The 15,667-nt window shown below is 37.1% G+C and overlaps 1 protein-coding gene across 7 annotated transcripts in view; it reads left to right on the top strand.

Moving 5' to 3' along the window:
- Positions 1 to 15,667, top strand: part of Gria3 (glutamate ionotropic receptor AMPA type subunit 3) — a 280,239-nt gene that overhangs the window by 150,974 nt on the left and 113,598 nt on the right. For all 7 annotated transcript variants that reach the window (XM_058571555.1, XM_058571572.1, XM_058571563.1 and 4 more), the window contains one exon: positions 10,918 to 10,971. In XM_058571555.1, the coding sequence (XP_058427538.1) occupies positions 10,918 to 10,971 (54 nt within the window). The remainder of the gene's footprint in view (positions 1 to 10,917; positions 10,972 to 15,667) is intronic.

Below are 15,667 nucleotides of genomic sequence, written 5' to 3'. Positions count from 1 at the left end.
GGCCCTTCAAGTTGGTGTGTTTCACCACTTTCAGAGGTCTCCAGAGCTAATCTGCTCATTAACGTACCTGAATTGGCTTCTTGCCCTTGCCTCATTCCTCACTCTCGTACCAGTGCTTCCTGGAATCACTTCCACTTAAACTACTGGTCCTCCAATCTTTGTCTCAGGATCTGTGTCTGAATAAGCCCTGCTTTAAACAATACTCTTCAGGAAATTCCTCCTTTGGCTCCTTTCCCAGGAGTCTGGGTGAGTATCTCCATGTGACCCCTGCCTGGCTAGGAATTCTCAGGTGAACTCCCTAAGGGAGCACGCTATATATGCTCAATGTCCCTTTTCCTTTTATTTATTTATTTTGGGGGCATACTGGGAATTGAACCCAGAAGTGCTTAACCACTGAGCCACGTCCCCAGCCCTTTTTTATATTTTATTTAGACACGGGGTCTTGCTGAGTTGCTTAAGGTCTCACTAAGTTGCTGAGGCTGGCTCTGATCACATGATCCTCCTGCCTCAGTCTCCCAAGCCACTGGGATTACAGGTGTGCACCACCATACCCAGCTCAATGTCTTTCTTCCTAGCCCCTTTCATGAGGATCCCATCATTGAGGGTCCTTCTTTTAACTTTTCAAAGTACATGTATTATGAGATGGAAATATTGTTCTTAAATTTTGATGTGCATCAGAATCACTTTAGATGACATGTTAAAATGCAGACTTCATAGCCCTAACTCAGACTTGTGAATTAGACTTTGAAAGGAGCTCGGTGCTTGCACTCTCATAGATTCCTCCAGAAGATTTATACAGTGAACACCTTGAGAAATACTGCACCAAGACATTCTTGTAGCCCAGGCCTCCAGGGGGTGTGGGTTGTGTTCCCTAGTATTCTCTCTTGAGAGCCGCGCACCCTGGTGGCGGCCGCTCCATGCTCTATCCCCAAGGCCTCTCGGGATTCAAGTAACAAAGCCAGGAATAGCCATGCCTCCCTGTTCCCAAGATGGAGTATGCAGAAAGCCAATGTCCATTTGTTACTGTCAGAGTGGAGCAGCTCAAGACACCTGGTCAGCGTTCTGCAATGCAGAGCAGAGATCCATCTTACTGCCAAATTTTTGCTGTCACTTCTCTCACTACCCATTCCTGATTCCTAATTTCCCAGGTGATGGAAACACTGTAATGACTACACATACCCAGTTAGGTTATGGTCTGTGCTCCTTTGTCTTTAGCTGGGAACCCACACACACACTTCCTTCCCAACCACAGTTGCTGTGTGGTTTGAAGTCAAAATTCTAATCAATGCAGGGTCAAGGAAGGGTCAATACAAGAAGGCAATGTGTGTGACTTTGTTGTTGGTTTACCCCCCCCCAGCTTCTTGTCATTTTGCACTCTCAACTCAAATGCTAGAGCTCCAAGTGCAAATCTCAGCTTCCTTCCTCCATCTCCATCCCAGTAGTGTCCTAACTAATAGCCCAATACTGCTCTGCACTCAAGCACTAATACCTGTCCATGTTCTTCATCCCATAGCAACAGGAAAACTCTATTTTGAGGGGCCTGGGAGACAAGAAATCATAGAAGGCTTTATGGAGAAGGCTGCATATGAGCTAAGCCTTGAAGGATATATGTGATTTTGCTGGGAGAAATGAAAGGAGGTGGCACTACAAAAAGGAAAAAGAAAAGAAAGCATAATTATGGGAAGCATTGGGCACTGTCTTAAGAACTATAGATACATTGTTTCATTATTCCTCATTGCAATTCTATGAAGTAGATACTAATGATAGATCCATTTGCATATAAGGGTACTGAAACCCAATTAATTTAAGCAGGGAAACTCTAACCTAGGCAGTCTAGTATATACTCTTGCCCACCCTAGTCTATTGCTTCTCAACTATTGTTTCCTATTTTCCAGGTGGAAAACTGAGATTGAGAGGTTGCCTAAGTTTACAAAGCTCATAACTGGAAAAGCCAGGATGTCCTGCCTTTAGCAGATTCCATTCTCTTTACTGTCTAGCCATTTATAGCCCCTCTAACTGAACTTCTCTCATAGATCATTTCAGTCACAATTTCTTATGGACTCATCCCTGGCTGCCATCACACCAAATGCTTATAGTTGCTCTGAATAAAAATCTCTCCTCTAGTGTGTAAGCACTGTAAAACAGCAAGGCTCTCCTGAAATCAAGAGAAATAGCCCTCCAAAATACATCTCTCTTCATTTTCAAAATAGCATTCTATTTAAGTTACCTGTTTGTCAGGTTCCCACTTATAAAAGCCACAGGAAAAATTCTTTAGATCTTTAGTTGGAGACAAAGTACTTTTTATCTATAGCAGGTTATAAGTTAATCATTGTCTCCTCAGTTGTACTTTGTACATATTTCAGCTCTCCCACTTCTCCCAGTAGGTTGTAATTGACTTGTTAACTTGACTATCTTTTCCACTCAATGGTGAGTTCCTCCAGGCTAGAGACCAGGTTTTTGTGACCTCTGTCTCCCCCGGGGTCTATTCCCAAAATTGGCATAGAGCAGGCACTCAATAAATGTTCATGAAAAGAAGAGAAGAATGAAATGTGGTTAATAAAGGCAGCCCTTCTATCCACTGGGACTTCAACCCACATTCTTTCTGATTCCCCTGGTATGCTGGAAAACTGTACCTTGGCAAAACAAAAAAATACCTTGATTTATAGTATTGGTGTTAATATTCCCAACATTGCTGATTTAAAACTACCAATGGTTTAATAACTGGCTCACAAAAATCCTGAGTAACAATCAGCTTTCAGGATCCCTCTGTGTTTGGATGAACATCAATAATTCTGCCTAGGGTGCTTGAACTGTTTGCATATCAATATGATCACAAAGGTGCATGAGCTGGCATGGGTGGCAGGAATAATGCCACGTCCAAATAGCAAGAGTAAAAGACCAAACCAAACATTTACAAATTAGGAGAAATCTATGTTTTGCTTCCCTTGAACTAAGCCTTTGTCATTTGTCATCCATTTGTGAATTGAGATCCACTAAATGAAATGGCTCCCAGAAGAACAAGAAACCTGCCAAGTAAGCAATTTTCCAGAAAAATCAAAGGCCCAAAAAACACATTGGACTTCTGAAAGAGATTAACCTTCATTTGAAAATATAAACATGATCACTCACTTCAGCAATCAAAAACTATTCTACTGATTAGTGTGTCAGATGCTGGAAACATTGCACAAATAAAAAATGCATTCACAGACGCACAGTTAGGGACTTCAGAAAGAGACCATCTTATCTTTTCTTCCCCCACAAGTTTCTTTCTCTCACTCCCTGCATGGAGGTTTAGTGATTCCAAGCTGGCCCTGGGTCTCTAAGGGTCTCTAGTACTCTACCCTACCATTTCTGCTTCAGTTTTGCACACAGTAATGGAACTAATAAATAAATGGCAGGAATTAAATCTAGAACCATCTGACTTCAAGGTTCATGGCTCCTTCTTGTATATCACCTTTAATAAATACCTATTTGCTTGAAGCTTTAAGGATACTCATATCACATCTATAAAGAATTTTGGACCCTTAAAATTTTAAACACTGTAAGATGTCATTTTAGGTCTGATGCTAAAGTTATTGATCCTAATAAATGCCTAAAAATGAGAAGGTGTGACTCCTGGGCCAGTGAAGGAAGTCTGATTTTTGTTCCACCTATCCTCAAATGGTTGTGACTGGAAATAACACATATTTGAGTAACTTTGCAACCATATTCCAAATGTTGCCATTTCATTTTTTTAAATCCAAGCAATGAATTCACTGACACTCCCAGACCTGCTACTTAGCTCCCTTACAGTCCCATCCAGTAGGTCTTTGTCAGAAACTCACGACCACAGTGATTTGTACTTAAATAATTTGGCAAAATTTTTAAAGGAGACAAAGATGCAATTTGATAGTTAGAATAAAGTTGTAAATATTAAAACAAAAGTTGATGTGAGTATAGATATGAAATACAAAAATAGATACAAAATACAAAAATAGTTCACAGTAAATTTCATAAAAGAACCATCAAGAACACTGTCATTTAAACTGCACTGTCTAAAATAAATAGATCACTAATTTGGGGGGATAGTCAATATAAAATAGAAAGAGGCTACAGAAAGTAATATGCACTGTCACATTGAAAATAAACTATTTTCTTTTTGCTGTGCTCATCTACACTGGACACTAATTAAAATCACCCCTACTCATCCTCTGAAAAAAAAAAATGTCTAGAATATTTCCAAATGTAAATAGCATGCTATGAAAGATCTTCTAGATGAAGTACTCCAAGAAAAGGCAAGGTGTTCAGAAATGCATTATAGCTGGATATAGCAATATTTTGTGAGAAGTTGGCTGGTGTTTAAGTATTTATAATAGACCCCATGATCAAGAACTCTGGCTGATCAAAGCAGCAGGGCTTCCTGGGTGAGGCAGTACATGAAAAATGCCTTATGAAATGGCTTCGGAAGCCTCCATATTTGTTATTTGTACCCAGACTTGAGCATCATTTGCTACCTCCCAAACTCTGACATCATTTTGCTCCCTTAAAGTCTCAAGAACCTTTGGAAGTGGATGGGATATTTTTAAGATTTAAACCATAAGCTAAGACCTTTCATAAGACCTTATGAATTCCCACCACCCCTGATGGTATACAAGAGGATTTTCAGTGATAACTGGAAGAATATATTTTACTTTCATATAGTTGTATTTATGCTTTTTCTGTGGTTTCATGACTATTTTCACCATGGATATCACTAAATTTAAAGAAGCAAGTAACTATAAAGAAAATATTAATAATAGTATTAGAGCACACAGATCATTATGTCTATGGAGTGAGATTTGAGAAATACTATTTTAGGATTAAGATAATGAAGTGTACCCAAAGACCAATATGCCTTTGAATGATCATTTGTCCTTAGGAGCAAGAATAATCTATTGCCCCTTTAACCTGCTTGTGGCCATTTATTGCCTCTTATTTGTGTAGCCCTTTGCCTCTCCTGCCATTTAATAGTAAATCTTCCACATCTTTCATTCATTTATGGGTAATGCAATATTAAAGGCTGGAAAATGAAACTGTCCCCCAACTATGTTCTTTGGGAAAATACTTGCCCTTTAATATGCATATGTTAGTGCTTCATTAGATGCCTTACTCAATTGACTGCTTTCTGCACAATCTTCTCTGTAGATAATATGAGCATCGATGAGGTTCCTCAGTTATAGTACCATTTTCCTTCTTCATAAAAAGATTCACCCTTTTTCTCTCTGTCTGCACCACTCCCACCCCCACCACCATTAGGCTGATTTCGGTATGGGTGATTGGTTCTTCTGTCTCACTAATCCAGAACATTTATTCAAGTCAGATGACTGCAACATGAAGCATTGTCATTCAATCTTTGGAGAGCATGTGTGTGCAAATTGAGATTATTCAAAAATAATTGTAATGAATTTGACTTCTGATGTGCATTTACTAAACTCAAACAAGTGAGCACCTTGGAGTCTTCATTCAAGAAGATGGACACCTTTTATCATATCCAAAATTTCTTCTGGGAGGTGCAACATGTTCTAAGGCTGATTTCTGTAGCATGTCACTCATTCAACTCCCCACACAGCTGAAATTATATAGCCAGAATTAGATAGGATGCCAGAAAACAAATATCATATTTTTCAACTAAGGGAGCAGGAAAGGGAGAGGGGAGCTGAAAAGTTTCTTCTCTTTGAACAAAAACAAACAAACAAAAAAAAACATGTGCTCTAATAGCTTTTATCTTAAAGAGAAGATATCCATGCAATAAAGGAGAAAAGCCTAGTGAATTAAAACCAGCAATCCCACATTCCCACACTTCTTTCCTAGTCCCCCAAATATTCTCAGGGTATATAAATCAAAGAGTAACAAATTGAGGTGAACATCAAGACATGTTCTGTACTCAAAGCAAGATCAATCTTTATACATAGATTCTTTTTTGGCACTGATGTAGAAAATCCAAACATGGAGATACTTAGGTCTGCAAATAACCTAATCTGCATACCAGATGGATCTAAGGGGGGGAAATACATACACACTTCTTCACACACGTATTTTTTTCTAAAATGTGAGCACAGAAAAACAGATGCTTTTTCCTCCCAAAGGATCTGTGGGCTTCTCTCAAGTAGTCTTGTGGAGCAATTTCATTTCAAATTCCTAAAATTATGAAAATGTCTAGATTAAACATTAAATTGAGAAAGGAAGGGCCTCTTACATAGAAAACCCAACTGAATATTTTATAGATTATTTTTAACTACTTAATATTATTTAGCCTTCAATTTCACAGAGAAGTGGATGAGGGGGTCAGTAAGGGAATGTCTCCCCCAAATGGGTAGACTAAGATTTATTGACTTCTTTAACAAATAATTTGATGCTATCTGCATGGTTCAGTGTGTTAGCATGCCCGAGCTTTTTCTTCTCATGAAGGAACTGCTGTTTAAGCTTCAGTGAATGAGGATTGTGGCATTTTTTTCTTTGAGATGCTATATGTGAGGATAAAAATAAATTTCCTTAAAACAATGAATTTTATCTACATTTCACACATTTCCCGTTATTACATTTATCATATCTGCCATCATAGCAAGCCATCTATCATCTCCAACAAGTCTTACAAAGGCAAAGTGAATGCAGAATATAGATTTGGGAACTTGGTATTTCTTCCTTAAATTTCACAGTCAACTGTAAAAGCAGATTTTATGCTTAAAGTTCTGAAACAACTCAGAAAGAGCTATTATAATTACTGTAAAAGCAAAGTTGAATATCCTCATGGTTACCAGAGTCATTAAATAACTGAGGGTGCAATTTATGCCTTATTCATCAATAACAGATGGAAAGAATAAAGATTTAGGTCTAACTGAACAAGAACTGCTCCTATTAACCACAGAGTTCTTTTGTGCACCATCTTACACACAATCTACCCATCCCACTCTATTTCCACAAGCTCTGTACCAAAAATTTTGAAAAGGGAAGGCCAAGAACAAAACATGACATTTTTTTTTAAAGTGAGGCCTCACTTAGCTTATATCAGTAAGATCATAGCTACCCCACATATGTAAGATTTCAAGATAACTGAAGTTTACTCTCTTTAGTACCAGGAGAACATTTCTGATGGAAACATCCCCTGAAAAAAAATGTGTGTGTGTGTATCTCCAGATTTTTCAGCAGAAATCACTGAACATCATGAACTATAGCCTGATGATTCAGGCATTCACAACAAACATCCATGATTATATTGTAGAATCATACAATGTTTTCTGCTTTTTTTTTGTCCCTTCCATCTCCTTTAAGTCAGTCTGTCACTTCCTCTGCTACTAATGTACTTCTTTCTAATATCACTCCCTGCCTCCATACACACCCCTTCTAGTTTGCAGCATTTAATTTACTGTGAACTGGAAAAACAAGATTGGTAAGAACTGTATGTTAAATAAGAGTTAAGAAAGCACTGAAAGCAAGGATGAGGAATTAATTATGGGCTTCAATGCAGCAGCTTTGTGACACCTAAATGTTCCTATCTTTAGATAACTTTCCCATCTCTTCCACTTTAAGGCTAAGTTGTAAAAGAGCTACCTCCAAATAAGTCCATTTGTTCTGAGCACACCATCTAGGAATGGATTAAAACAGACATTCCAATAGCTTCAAGTTTTCCTGAACCTGAAAAAGCAATGACTTAGTGAATGACCCCTTCCCACATTCATACAACATCACATACTTATATAATTTACATCTTAAACACTTTAGTAGACATTATCTAGATTGAACCTAGCAACACTACTGAGAAAGGATGGACCAGATTACAGACAAGGAACTGGAGGCTCAGGAAAGTTGAGTGATTTATCCACAATCAAATGGTGAGTGAATGACAAGGTTGGGCTTCTGGGTTCTTATTCAGTACTCTTCTCACATACTATAATTCTGCATTACTCTTTTTTACCTTCCCTATGCTCAAAGGACACTAAGTTCTGCCTCTGGTGAAAGACTTACTCTTTCCTTTTGGGCTTCCTTCCTTAATTCTCCCTAAGCTTGTCATATGTCCTTAGGAATATTGCTCATTTTTTTCTGGCAGAACTCAAAACCCTCTGGTTTTATTATGTTGAGAATTGTCAGTGAATTAAAAATTCAACAAATGTATGGTCCCAACTTGCCACCAAAAGTTAACAAATGTCACCAGCAAGGATGTTTCTCACAAGCAGACACTGAAGAATACATCCCAGAAGATACCAAACAGCTCATTTTGTGTCATGGCAGCATGAGAAATCACCTCCTCAAGACATTCATTAACCTTTCATTTCCTTCATAAATAATCAGTCAGAAATGTGGCTCATATTTTAAATTAATAGAAAACAGCTCTCTCATGCACTCTCTTTCTCTCTCACTTCTCTCCCCCTCACCATTTGAAATGATTTGAGTGCTTATAATGCAAGCATGATAAGTATGATATTCAAGAGTATTATTCCACTTCTCTGGGCCAGCTTAAACTTTGTCTCTTCTATGAGGCCCTCCCTGTCCATTTCAGGCCTTACACAGCTCTTATTCCTCTTCTCCAAGAACTTAGAGCAGTTATTGGCACTTGACATTTAGCACATACAGACACACCTCTACTTATGATGGGTCACATCCTAATAAGCCCATTATCAGTTGAAAATGTTGAAATGCATTTGATACACCTGATCTATCAAATATCATAGCTTATCCCAACTTAACTTAAGCATGCTCAGAACACTTATATTAACCTAGAAGTGAGCAAAAGCCATCTAATAGAAAACCTATTTTATAACAAAGTGTTGAGTATCTCATGTAATTTGTTGAATTCTCTACTGAAAGTGGAAAACAAAATGGATATATGGGTACTCACTGGTTAACACATGGCTAACATGAGTTCAAGTATAGTTTCCACTGAATGGATATTGCTTTCACGCCATTGTAAAGTCAAAAAAATCATAATTTAAACTATTATAAGTCGGGACCCATCTGTATTTACAAACCATGTGATGTACAGTCATACTGTACAAGATTGGTTCCAGGACATCTCCTGCCCCTGCAGCTACCAAAATATGCAGATGCTCAAGTCCCTTTTATAAAATGTTCAATATTTGCATAGAACCTAGGCACATCTTCCTGTATATTTTAAATCATCTCTAGATTACTTATAATACCTAATACAATGTAAATGTGATAGAAATAGATGTTCTATTTTATTTCTTAGTGAAATAAGAATAAAGTATGCTCAGTACAGATGCAATTTTTTTCCAAATCAAATTTTATTTGCAATTGGTGGTTGGCTGAATCTTCAGATGCAGAACACATAGATAAGGAGCCTCTGACTGTACTTCCCAGAATAGGAGTTCTAGAGGCAGAGACCTAGGTTATATTTCCAGTTTTACCACTTCCCAGCTATATGGCATTGGGCAAATTACTTAGACTCTTTGGGCTGAGATTCTTTATCTATAAAATGAGACTGTTAAATTGTTCTAGAGATTAAATACATATATAGCACCTAGTACAGTATCTGACGTGAACTAGACAATCAAATAAGGGAAATTGTATTTATGATTATCACAGCCTTACATATATAGTTCTGATTTGATACGCGTGATCTGATGACTGCCCAAGTTGTTTTTAAATCCTTTGACAGCAGCATCCAGAGAGGGATTTATCATGAAACTTAAGCTTAACAGCCCTGTACTTGCACAACTTCTTTCCAAGGCCTTGTTTAAAATACTGTATTCATATTTGTGTCTCATTTTTTAAAAAGAGCTCCTAAAATTGTATTTGCTTCAAGGCCAATACAGAATATCGTCCTACCTCTGGTTGTGTCTTTTAACTCTATATTATATTATTTCCCTCCCTGTTTCCACTATCTGAATCTGGTATAGTACCTTGCACATAGTCAATACTCACTAAAATATATTATGAAATCCTTAATTAACCAGAACTTAGTTGTATTTTGTTACAAGGAAATATAATTATATCAAGTATGCAGTTAAAAGCTTTCAACCAATATATATGACTGGAAAATATTTAGGTGATAAATGAGGTGATAAAATGTACTTTGCAAACTGTAAGTTTTACTATTATTACAGTATTATTCACGACACTTATGATAAGAATAATGATTCTGATGAATGCTTTCTCAGCCTCGGCCCTAGTGACATTTTTTGGCCACATAATTCTTGGGCACTGTTCTGAGCCTTGAGGGATGCCTAACATCATCATCATCTAACACACTAGATGCTGGTAGCATACTTCCCAGTTGTGACAATCAAAAATGTCTCCAGGCATCGCCAAATATCCCCTGAGGGAAAACCCCCCTGACTGCCCTAAGGCATTTTGAGCAGCACTAAAAGCTGTACAGATGGTCACAAGTCTTTCATATTAAGGCAGAAAAAGGAAGGCAACCATTTTAAAAGTTTTCAATAAGCAAAAGCAACCTCTGTTAACCTGAAAATCCCATTAACCCCGTTCTTTGAGTGTTCTATTCCCTAAGCATTCCAGATAACAAAAAAAAAATGTACTGTACATTCTATTTTCTAATTTGTATGCAAAGTTCAGCTCATTTTCCATCTGAACAGCTAAATACAGAAATCTAGTTCATGGGTGTGGGGGGCGGATCATCAGCTTCATTGCTTTTGCCATCTATTTTAAGTGACAATGATTCTACTGACCTGGAAGTTTAGAGGGTTTTTTTCCCCTTGTTTTGACATTTTAAATTTGATGTTGGCAATTCTTGCTGTTTTATTTGGCTGAAAGTGAAAAGCAACAAAAAGAAACCTGGTTCAATTAACTATGATTTTGCTGTATAAAAAAAGACATAACACTTGGTTGAGCATTTAAAAGCATTTGTTCTAGCCATCCCACTGATTGTGCAAAAGAAAATTCCCTTCTTGAATAAATAATATTTCTCATTTCTTCTTTCTGCAGGTTGTGATCCTTGGGAAACATTCAAGAGGGTATCACTACATGCTTGCTAACCTGGTAAGAACAATCGAGAGTTTAAGTGTCTCTGGGCAATATATTTTATTTAGTTTGTGTCATCTGTAATCACCCAAAAAGGAAATATATGAAGTACCTAATGTGTTCTCTAGAAGCTTGGAGATTGAGTTCACTAAATACCAAAACCTGAATGCAATAGCCTTGTTTTTAATTATGCTGACTTTGACTATAAAACTATACTGTTTCCTTATTTACAAATAAATTGATATGCTTTCTCCATTATTATTCTTAAATTCAATTTGGATTTGAAATGTAAACTATTTTATTAATGTTTGAAATGTAAACCAAAAGACAGATCACATAGAAAACAGACTCCCCATCAATTCAAGTGTATGTGTATATCAGTTCTACATTTATCCTTCAAGAGGCAGACTACCAAATCTCTCAAACCAGATGCCAGAGTATGTTTCAACATGGTACCTTAAGGACCCTGTGAAAATGTTATAGGCACCTGTCCACTGACACAAAAGGCAACTTGAATTTTTACCTTCAAACTTCCCAAGCCTTTAAAATTTGTGACATTTTAGAAGCTCGTATTTCATTAAGGTTATTTCATACCCTTCTTTATTTGAAAGACCAGCATGTTTAGGAAGTAGCAAAATGGCTTCTAAATTAGTAATATCTGTTTGGCAGAGGTTCTGAATAATACTATCTCCATGGAATGAAAGGGGAATGTTAAATTATCATTACAATACTAAGAATTTATTAAATTATTACATAGCATGAATTCTAACTCCAATTTTGTTTCATTAGCACAACAGATTCATGATCATTATAAAGCTCTTAAATCAAAAGAATAGCAACAAAGGTGAAAGATTGTTGTAATTATATTCTTAGATTTCTTAAAGAAAATATCTTGTTTGGTTTTAATAATGAATATTTTTAAATGAGAAAGGAAATGTTATTTAAACCTCTTTCTTAAAATGTATGTATATTCAAGCACTTTATAAAATGAAGATTAGAGATACTGCTTTCAAATGTTATGTACATTTTCTCTAATAGTTTGCTCAAAGTGGAGCATTTCAGTCCATTTTGGGAATAAATGCATTGACTCATTTAAGATAAATCTTGATTCTTCGTTCGTATCTGAATATATTCAATTTGGTTTTTAGACAACTGATAAGTAAAGATGTTTTGATTCAATGGATAGTTGACAAGGGATTGGCAGAAAATATGATGTCACAACAAGGCATCTGAGTCAGCTGATGACTTTTTATTCCTCACCAATAAATGTTCTATTCTACTTCCTCCCTCCCTTCCTCCACCACTCTCCCCTTTCCTTTTTCTCAGTCTTATATGTCCTAAGAAAGCAGAGAGATATATTGTATAGTGTTTGAAAATGTGAAGTTTACCTATCACTGACAATACATAAAGTGGCTTTAGGTAGTATGCATACAAACTTTTATTTTAATAGTAATGTATCTTAATAGGTATAAGGAAACTATAAAACGTGGGCCAGGGCTGTAGCTCGCTGGTAGTGCTTGCCTAGCATGTGTAAGGCACTGGGTTCGATTCTCAGCACCACATATAAATAAAATAAAGGTCCATTGACAACTGAGAAGGTATTTTTTAAAAAACTATAAAACTAGTGCATCAAAATTTTTTAAATCATAGATTATTACCTCATACAGGGCTAAAGTAGAGATTTAATAAAAGTTAAATAGTTTTTTAAAATATTGTTTTACAATATTGTTCAAGTAAACAATTGCATGGGTGACTGATAAAGAGGTACATCCAAATCTGATTTTGGCATACTTTTGTAAAAAGTGGTTGTGGTTGTACATGGTTGACTGAAGTTTTAGGAAAAAAAAAGCATTGGACTAGGAGTTAGAATGTTTGGATTGTCACACTGAATTTGCTACTACCTGGCTATGGGATCCTGGGTAAGCCACTTCACCCCTATAGACCTAGGTTCCATTACTGTGGAAGTGGAGGTAAGAGTAGAAGGAGTTTGTTCATGTGTTGAATGGGTCCATTGGAAGCAGATGCTAAAACATAATTAGAAGTGCAAGACAATCATTAGGAATATTATTTGTTAAAGACAAAAGAGTTTTAGACTTATAGGAAGAACTTCAGACTATGGTGTAGCTCTGATAAAGTTGTGGCCACCACAACTGAGAGAGAGAGCTCTGACGCAAAGACTGGACATAGAAGAGGCCTAAGTTGCCCCAAGGAGCAAGCCATTGCATCCCCACTTTGCTTGGTCATTGACTGGTGGCTGCCCAGGAAGCATACATCTTCCACTTGAAAGTTAAGGCCAGTCCTGAAGGCACCTGAAGCTGGAGACTGTCAGCTAACTCCTTGAGGCAGGATCTATCAGAAGAAAGATCTGAGCCATGCACATCAATGGTTGTCTCAATCAGCCTAAAATGACCAGATGACTTATAAAAACCTTTTCCATTCTAGAGTGCCAATGGGACCTTCTTATTCCTACTGACAATCCTTTAGATGGGCTTTGGTTTCAACTTTGAGATTCAAAACTAGTAGAAATGAAAGCCTGCAGAGTGATAGATCTATAAAAGAGAATTGCTAGGATGAGGGTGAGGAAAAGAGTGGCAAAGTGAATCCTGAACACACAATTTAGAATTATGAGACCTTGGGGGGATGCCTACTACAAGAACAAGCAAAATCTGTTCCTTCAGAAAGAAAGTAATGTATAGTATCATGTCAGTCTGAGTAATGAAAACATGAACTCATTTATCACACTTCTCTTCCTCTAGTGACCTTCTTTTCATTTGAACTCAGCCATGTGTTTCCATAAGTCCCTGTACACTATATCAAATTGCATTTGGGCAATAGAGATAGGAACTGCTGCTCATCTCTGATAATAATAATGGGACAGGCCATCCCTACCATGGTTTCCAGATTTTTTAAGCAGATAAAAATACCCCAAACACCTCCAGCGAAGTTATACACATACAGAGTAAACCAAAAACTATTTAAAAGTCATTTGGATGGTCAAAAAGGGAAGTAGAGCTAAGAAGATGTTTCCTTTCAAGATGAGCCATCTGGCCTTTCAAGATGAGCCAGCTGGGTGAAAGCTGAGGATGAATATATATATACAGGGGAGCAAATTCTAATCTGAGTCTTGGTGTTACAACAGCACAGAGCCACTCCTTTCTTCTACAAGTACAAATTCAAGAACACTCACACTGCCTAAATAATCTTCCTAGAATCATCTTACCATAGCTCCAGTGTCCCCTTTGATAGTGAGCTCCATCTATCTGGCAAAGACTTCTATATTCTTTTACATGGACCTTCCCTAGTAGTATCCTAAATGAGAAGACTTGGATATTCCATGAATGCTTCAACAAAGGCCTTCGAGAAGTCTGGGTGTAAATTTCAGAGCAGACAACAAACTTCAAAACTCTAACTTGCTGAAATCCCTGGAAGAGAAAAAAGATTCTACCAGGACCACAGGCCAGAGATGTGATCTGGTCAGGCCAGAATAGAGCAAGTAAGTCTCTTACAAACTTCGTATCAGTTGGTGATGTCTTTTCTTTTTAGGGTTTGTTCTATAATTAATTGTTGTTTTCTCTTCCAGGACTCTAAGGCAGTGGGGTTTCTCTGCTGTAATCCCAGAAGTGACCAACATATACACAAGCTGTCAGTCAAGCAGCCTCTTTCTCTCATGTCAAGGTCTTGGATTAGGATCATTTACACTGCCATTGCCAGGGATGTTATGTATCATGATTTAATTTTTTTGTCATTATTGATAACTCAATCACTGTACACAGAACCCTAGACTAAAATTAGGAATAGATGCAAAGGAGGCAGGCAGTGTGGCATTATGAAAAAAAAAAAAAAGCACTTTACTGGGGCTGGGGCTGGGGCTTAGTGGTAGAGCACTTGTCTGGCATGTGTGAGGCACTGGGTTCGATCGTCAGCACCACATAAAATAAATAAATTAATTAATTAAAGGTCTATCAACAACTAAAAAAATATTTTTTTTAAAAAGCACTTTACTAGAAGCTAGAAGACAGGTTTGAATCCCAAAAATTCATTTAACTAACTTTATGGTAAGCCAAACTTGTCTGAACCTATTTCTTAATTTTGAAAATGTAGAGTTAAACCAGATCACTAGTTCTCAAAATGTTCTATTTATACATAAGATGATAATGGGTAGCATGTGGCAAAACTTCTTTTTAACTTAGTAGTTTTGAGCTTACATTAAATGTATAGTAGAAAAATTATATTCCACAGAAAATGTGATTTTCCTTAGAACGAGACTAAAGCAGATATTTAGGTTTTAAAAATGTGGCCAGTGTAAAGAAAAATATTAAGTAGATTATAAATCAGATGGTACACCAATGTATTTTATTTTTTTAAAGTTTTTTTTTTTTTTGAGAGAGAGAGGGGGAGAGAGAGAATTTTTTAATATTTATTTTTTTAGTTTTCGGCAGGCCCAACATCTTTGTTTGTATGTGGTGCTGAGGATCGAACCCGGGCTGCACGCATGCCAGGCGAGCGCACTACCGCTTGAGCCACATCCCCAGCCCTTATACCAATGCATTTTAAAAAGTGCAAAGGGGCATACTCATGACTGAAGTTTAGAAAACACTCCAAGGCCCCTTCTGGATCTACATTTCTTCCTTCTTGGAGATCAGTTTGGACCAAAGTAGGCCAGGATAAAGAGTGTAGATACAGCAGCTGGGTGAATGCTGAGGATACAAATAGG

The sequence above is a fragment of the Marmota monax genome, unplaced genomic scaffold, assembly GCF_021218885.2.
Source record: "Marmota monax isolate L192 unplaced genomic scaffold, Marmota_monax_Labrador192_F-V1.1 WCK01_AAM20220418_F8-fsc00054, whole genome shotgun sequence".
In the NCBI taxonomy this organism is placed as follows: Eukaryota; Metazoa; Chordata; class Mammalia; order Rodentia; family Sciuridae; genus Marmota; species Marmota monax.
The sequence above is the reverse complement of the archived record's forward strand: the minus strand, read 5'-3'. Positions and strand labels throughout refer to the sequence as shown.